At 38.2% G+C, this 7,863-nt stretch overlaps 1 protein-coding gene across 1 annotated transcript; it reads left to right on the top strand.

Annotated features, from left to right (window-relative positions):
• The first annotated feature begins 6,711 nt into the window (after positions 1–6,711).
• On the top strand, positions 6,712–7,641 carry LOC100767899 (vomeronasal type-1 receptor 4-like). Its single transcript, XM_027433775.2, has one exon. The coding sequence runs from the start codon at positions 6,721–6,723 to the stop codon at positions 7,639–7,641; it is 921 nt and encodes a 306-aa protein (XP_027289576.1). The 5' UTR covers positions 6,712–6,720.
• Positions 7,642–7,863: the final 222 nt, after the last annotated feature.

Genomic DNA, 7,863 nt, shown 5'->3' with positions numbered 1-7,863 from the left:
TAACAATTCTTCCACAGGGTCCACTGGATCAGGCACTTTCCAGATTCAGTCAATAGACTCAGAGTTTGTTTTGTTTTGAGCACATGATATTTAGAGACAATAGTGGTTGGAGGAAATAGAAAGAATTTGGAAAGAAGATAGTGGGCTTGCACTAAATTACTACTCATACGAATTTATGAAGTTCTCAAAGAAACATATTAATTACAAAATGTTATAATGTTGTTATTTTTATTATATTGTTTTTATTTAAATTCTTTAATTACTACTCATATTTACATATCCATCCCCCGATTCCCTCACACTCCCATCCTCCCATGTTACCCACCAACCACCCCAACCCATCACCCATCTCCTCCCCAGGGACAGTGAGGCCCTCCACCAGGGACCTTCAAATCATTTGGGGGAGGGCCTAGGCCCTTCTTGCTGTATCTGGGCTGGAATAGTATCCTTCCATAAGGAATGGGCTCCCAAAGTCCATTTGTGCTCTAGTGTTAAAGACTGGCTCCACTGTTAGAGTTCCTTAGACTGCCCTGGCCTTCTAGCTGGCACCCACATTCAGAGGCCATGGTTCAGTCCAATGCTGTTTCCCCGGCTTTATGAGTAGAGTCTCCATGCACTCAGTAGGTCAGGTCAACTGTTTCTGTGTGTTTCTCTAGCACCATCTTGGCTCTTTTGTTCATCCCTCCTCCCTCTCTACAACTGGATTCCAGGGGTATGGTTCAGTGCTTAGCTGTGAGTGTCTGTCTCTGCTTGGAACAGCTACTGGATGAAGGCACTAGGAATGGTAACCAAGATAGATATCAATCTCATTATAGGGGAAGGGCATCAATGGCATCCTCTCCACCACTGCCTGGATTCTTAGTTGGGGTCACCCCTGTGGATCCCCTAAAACTTCCCCTGTGCCAGACCTGTACTGTCTCCCTCTAATTTTGTTATGTTAAAAGAACTAATTTGATTTGTGCTCCAGAAGTCAGTGATACCTGTACCCCATGAGAAAGAGAAACTTCATTCACTTCTTTTTATCAAATTGACCTCACCTTGTACTGGAGATTTACTCTGCCTTCAATGCCTTCTGCTAAGATGCTGTCTCTGAGGAGCTATTCAAAGGAAAAACTTAAGTATGCATGCTAATGAGCAAGTGGAGAAAGTTTCATTACTTATTTTGTCTGCCAAAGCCAACACTGTCATTGTCACTGCAGGTGGAATGAGAATTGCAATTCCAGAGGGAGGGGAGCTCACAGACCTATAACTCAGGTTTGGATCTCTATAATTGCTTCTTAAGGGTCAGGATTTGCAGAACCACAGGACCATCCTGCATATGCACGAAGCCTGGTGAGTACTTTGTATTTTAGTTTGATCAGAAGAGGCAGCCAAAAGAAGAGACCTGGATGGGAACAAATGTCTAGTGATGGGAATCTTAGGTAGACACAGATCTGTGGAGCTGGAGGAAAGTCACAAGATTGATTTCATAATTAAGCAGTGACTGAGATGTTCAAACATTGTGCCCCTACTTTTTGGTTCTTAGTGTAGTTTATATTCCCCACTGAAGGTGACTGTGGGTATACCAGAATAACGCAGGCCCGCTGTAAAGGTCCTGAAGGGCTGTTGCAACAAGTCAATTGATATTTCGCCTTACCTTTCGTGATGTGTTGATTATTTTGAAGTCCTATTTTTATGGTAAAGTTAGGATTTAATGTCCATTAAAATGGACATTAAAATGGAAATAGAAGAAGCACACAACCCTAGGAAAATGCAGGATTTGAATATGTTTCTAAAGTAAAAAAAAAAATCATTCTTATGAGACACTACGTAAATCCTCTAGCAGGAGCAACTCTGTCTGTAGTGAATAGCCAGTGGTAAAATGACTGCTTTGGAGACTCTCTCTCTTAACTTGGAAAAGAAACATGGAATGTAAGGTAATGTATACTTATTGGGCAATGACAGCCAGGACCATAATATTTCATAGACAATCAACACAGTATGACAGTAGTGTGAATTTTCATATTGACGTATTACAATAGTTAGTCAGCACCCTCACAAATGGCCTGAATTATCCTGTTACCCACAGTCACCCTCAGTTTGGGATTTATATTACAGTAAGAACCAACAGTGACTTGCAGAAGATTAGGAACTTTCATTTTTTTTTAGTCACACCTTGGTAATAAAATTAATCTTGTGCTTTTCTATCTGCCCCACCAATCATTTTTTTACCCCAGATTTCCATTAACAGTTCTCTCTCTTGTATTATTCTTACTTGGATGTTGAGCATAATCTTATATGACAAATTTTCAGCTGTTTATTGTTATTGCCAATGGAACATAGGGCCTTGCACAGAGCTGGCCTGGACACTACCACTTAGCTCATTTTAATCCACACAAGTGTTGTATCCCATTGGACAATACTTAAGGTTTCACATTATTCTGATTGTCCTTAATTATTCCAGTGGTGATGCTGCCCACCTTTTATCTCACTTGTGAAGAACAGGTAGGAAGGTCTCTGTGAGCTCTAGGTCAACATAATCTCCATAGGGAGGTCGGGGAAAGCCAGAACTATATAATGGCTCCCTGAACAACAACAACAAGAATTCTTAGCAAATACATGCAGAATTTGAAACAGTGGGTTTACTACATTAATTTTTTCTCGTGATGTTATTTGTTAATCACATATTAGTATTTCATATTGTATTTTGTACAGAGTAATAGTGTTAGAAATTCATTGTTACCACTATCACCTTTATCTTTGCAATATCAACAATGCATATTTACAGTGGAGTCATAAATACCTGGTGTGTCTTGCACTTGTGAAATTAAACTGGGTTTTGTGGCAATTTTTCATTATGTCAAACAACACTTAGAATACTATTTATTTACAATGTTGTAAGCCTCATTTGCAGTTTGGGTTTTCCTGTGGAGTGGACATTCATATTAAAGTGATAACTTAATTTTATAAAGATGTATTTATTTCATCGATTTTAATTTTGTGAATATGAATGTTTTGCCTGAATGTATATGTGTGCCTTATGGAATTCAGTGCCTACAGTGGCCAAAAGAGAGTGTCAGTCTCTATTGAAACTGGAGTGCAGTTAATTGTAAGCCAGCATGTTCGTGCTGGGGAACAAACCCGGGCATCTACAACAGCGGCAGTATCCTATGGCTGTGAAGACAAATACTCATTATCAAAATGGGTAGAGTGAACTTACAGATCTGTGTAAACGAGTGATGTCATACAGTAGAGGTCATTGGTTCCTACTTAATTTCTTTAACATCTCTTCTACACTGAAGGGAATTCAGGTAGACAGTGAAGTAGTCAATTGTCAAATATTCGCTACAGGTATTTCCTAGTCATTGTCATTATGGAAGTCTCCAAGGCCACAACAGGTATTAGCATGGAGCATCTTGTCAATACTTGTGGTTTTCTCTATCCTCATAGATGCTGTCAGGTAGGTCCACTGGCATGAATTTCCTAGGAATTTGCCCGGTGTCCCAGGATGTGACAATGCCAGGAATGTGGACCTTTTAAAAGCGTGCAGGGAGGTGTGATTCCATGTGTTCACTGTTGGACCATTTATCCAGAATCATGTCAAATTTCCTATGTATATGATCAACACACGAAGCAACAAATGCATAAATGAAGACATGTCTGGGGTGATTTTCTGATAAATGTTTCAATGAATTCAAATATCAGTCAGTATTAGTGTTCTCAAATATCAGATGGTATTTGCTGGGAAAGAGGTCTCAAACTGTGAATCCATGAGCTTCTTGTGTAAATGCCATCTGCCATTCAAATACCAAGCTTAACTCACACTTACTTTTGTTTGCCAATTATACTTTTTATTTTAATACTTAAAACTAATACCATGCGTTGCATGGTAATTTCCCAAGTTATACATCAACTGGAATCAATAGATATAGCAAAAACAATAGTTTAAAATTTTCAAGGGTCTCCATGTATACAGGATTCTATCATGTATAAATTGCTTTATTGATCATGTTACTGAGCACATGTAGTTAATATTCACAGTGATGCTCTCAATACTATTAATGTATTGTAAACTCCAAATTTCTTCAGTTACAAAAAGTAATTTACTTTGTTTTTGTGATGGTTTGAATGAATAGATAGGTATATTCCCATAAACACACATGTTCGAATGCTTGGACTATAAGGGGTGTTACTATCAGAAGGTGTGGCTATGTTGGAGCAAGAATAGTCTTGTGGGAGGAAGGGTATCACAATAGGGGCAGGCTTTGACTTCTATATGCTTAGAAAATCCCAAATCTGGGACTTAGTTCACTATGTGTAGCCTGTGTATCAAGATGTAGAAATCTTAGCTCCATATCTGCCTGAAGTCTGACCTGTTTCCTGCCATGAAAATAAAGGCTTAAACCTCTGAAACTGTAAGCCAGCCCCTATGAAATGTTTTTTATAAGACGTGTCGTGATCATGCTTGTCTTCACAACATCAGAAACCATAACAAAGATAAAATTTATTCTTACAAATAGAGGTATTGAATTTTGGTTTGTATTTGTTCTACTTAAGCAGATGAAGCCAGTTTTGCCCAACAATGGCAGCTGCATTCAGGGGCATTACCAGGCTACAGGGTTCTTGGTGTATCTACAAACAAACCAAAGCTTGGTACTGTAATTATTTTATTTTCTTTTTGTTCATTTTATTGTCTTTTGTTTTTAGTTAGCTTAAATGTAGCTAGTTTCGTTAAGCCTTTCTCATATTTAAAATTTTGCTTGACCCAATGCTTCTTGTCTCCATATGCCCTCTCCTGGTCCAGCTTGTCTCTTGCATACATATTATTTGCCTTCTACGCTCATACATTGTGTGTTTTTTTCCCTAACATAACCTCTCTCATCAAAACTCTTTTTAACTCTCTTGTGGGTCACATTCTAGTTACCTGGGATCACCCCGTATTCATAAATAGTTAAAAAAAAATTTTCCAGCACTGACAATCATAACCCACATTGACATAGAATGTAAGCTAGTGATATTTCTGGGCCTGTCTTACCTCACTTAACATAATACTTTCTACATTCTGTGTAGCCATTGCCTAGGATACTCTACAGTTCCAGTGCATGAAGATGGGAGGTGGCTAGTATCTGATAATTCCTAAGGTCACAGTTCATATCTCCACTTTGTTAAAAACATTCAGATCCCATGATTCATAGTCTGCCTCATCCCAGTTCTTGTTTGTTCTGGTGACCATCATTACATTGCTGATGATTACGTGTAACCATTGGATTTTTCCTAGGACTTCATGGTTGAGCCTGGTACTGATTCAAAGCTGCATCAGCCTAATACATTAAGGGGATCTTACCTCCTTCAGAGGATTCACACAACTTCTCCTAAAGGAACAGAGTATGGCATGTTGAGACCTTACTCTCACTTCACTGCACCGATGGACTATCTAACCCAGTGCTTTCTTTGCAATCATTTCCTGTCTAAGCCAACTCAGTGGTGCATGATTATATGAGACACTGTTTCAATGGACACACAGAACATCATTCCTGTAGCTATTATTTATCAGATAACATTCTTCTCCTTGCCATTTATGGTAGCATTTTATGCCTTACTCTGTTGTTGTTTATTCGGTGAGATTTCATCTTGCCAGGTATTTCTTTCTATCTCAGAGGCCTGACATGTGTGAGCACACATGTGTGTGTCTATGTTTTATGATTTTCACGAATCCATGTCTTAGCATGATGTAAGTTTCAAGTTAAAGAATCATTCTAATGCATTTTTTTATTTTTAATAACTTTTCATTATCTATGACTGTTGCAGGGTAAAGGCCAAAAGACTACTCAGCATGAGCAAAGTCTAAATTGAGAGTCTGTATTCTGTGGATTTAGTTATTAAATGGAAGGAAACACTTCTCACAGTGAAGACTAAAGTTCCTCTTACAGGGAGCTTTTAAAGGTAAGCATATGAAAACAGGTGTATCCTGACTGACAGCTGTCAGAGTTGGGTGGGTCTTAAAGCAATCAAGAACTTTAAAGGAAGCTAAAAAGAGACAGTCATTTGGGAAATTTTGACTCCCAGATTGTAGAACAATGTTGGGGACTTTTCCAAAAAAATTTTCATAAAGGGATTAGAAAATGGAGAGTTAGTTTCAGATTAAAGCAAAGATGGCTCCATGTGAGTCAAGATGAACATACCTTTGCCATGTCAAAAGATCCTAGGTGTATTCTGAGTGGTATTACAAAATTGTCACTGTATACCTTTTATTTTTAGATGATATATAAATTCAATATTAATATATTGAATTTTTGTCAAAGTCATTTAAGTTGTTTTCTTTTATATTATGACTAGACAATATCAATATAGTCTTGAAATATTGTATTTGTTCTCTAGGTTGAGAAATTTCATCGTTTTTCATGGGCAATTTGTCACATCATTGTGAGTGTTTTGTTTACTATTACACATGATGGCTCTCCTTCCATCTTAAGTGCTTTCTGAGTAATTGCTCATTCTCACAAAAACATACTTATAAAGTAACTCCTGTCAAACTTTAAGATAGGTCTTTTTAATTGTTGGTGATAGCCTTGAACACCTGAACTTTTTTAGAACTTCTTTTAGCCCTTGTGTGTCAGTCTCTAAGTAGCCCCACCAATTAAAGGATTCATCCATCACTCAAGACTGTAAATATTTCTCAGTATTTATTGACCAGAAGAATAGCAGATCCATACAATTAATGAAATTGTTCCAAACCACAGAATGGACTTTTGGAATCTGGCAATAAGCTTTATTTACTTATCACAAACTACAGCTGGGATTCTGGGAAATTTCTCCCTAATTTTCTACTATGTAATCCTTTACTGGAGAGAAAACACATTAAAGCCCACAGATTGGATTCTCACGCACCTAATGGCAGCCAATGCCTTGATCATTCTCTCTACAGGAGTGCCTCAAACAATGGCAGTTTGGGGACTGAAGCATTTCTTGAATGACTTTGGATGTAAACTACTGTTGTACTTTCAAGGACTTGGTAGGAGTGTGTCCATTGGTACCACCTGCCTCTTGAGTGTCTTCCAGGCCTTGACCATTAGTCCCAGGAAATCATGTTGGAAGTGTCATAAAGTCAAAGTTGAGAAGATCACTGGCTACCACGTCTCCCTCATTTGGATCCTGTTCATCTTGATTTTTCCATATTCGTTTGTTAATTCGGGCAGCAAAAATGTGACCAGAAAACAAGATTTTGGTTACTGCTCCATTGTAGGATGGGATGGAACTGGCCCTTCACTCTATGCAGCACTGGTGGTGTGCCCTGAAGTCTTCATTTCTGTGCTCTTGGCGTGGTCAAGTGGATCCATGATTGTCATTCTGTACAGACACAAGCAGAGGGTTCAACACATCCGCAGCACTCATGGTTCCAGCACAAAATCTCCTGAATCCAGAGTCACAGAGAATATTCTGATCCTTGTGTTTACCTTTCTGGCTTTTCACACTCTTTCTTCCATCTTAAGAGGTTACATTATTCTTTTATATAATGACAATTGGTGGTTGGTGAACACCAATCGCATCATTTCTCTCTGTTTTCCATCATTTTTACCCTTTGTTCTCATATATCGTTACTCTATTGTACCCAAAATTTCTTTGGTCTGTATAAGAAATACAAATAATCTAATCTCATTTTAACTATGAAAATGATTTATTTTCCTTGGTGTCCAGTAGTTTACTCACTAGTCACCCTCAAATTGCCAACCCAGAATGTTAAGTAGTTAGCAACTTGTCTTTTTAAGATTAGCTGAAATGGATATGAAAGTTTTGTCAACTGGTTTATTCAGAAGTCTACATGATCCAATTCTATTGTGTGATGCCCATAGTACTATTCAACTTGAACCTGTGAGAGTCTTTACT

Source organism: Cricetulus griseus, chromosome 9, assembly GCF_003668045.3.
Source record: "Cricetulus griseus strain 17A/GY chromosome 9, alternate assembly CriGri-PICRH-1.0, whole genome shotgun sequence".
Taxonomy (NCBI): Eukaryota; Metazoa; Chordata; class Mammalia; order Rodentia; family Cricetidae; genus Cricetulus; species Cricetulus griseus.
Note: the sequence above shows the minus strand (reverse complement) of the source record. Positions and strands in the feature narration are given on the sequence as shown.

What these genes read in the sequence shown, in the direction of transcription:
- LOC100767899 (XM_027433775.2), top strand. Translation starts at nt 6,721, where the DNA reads ATGGACTTTTGGAATCTGGCAATAAGCTTTATTTACTTATCACAAACT.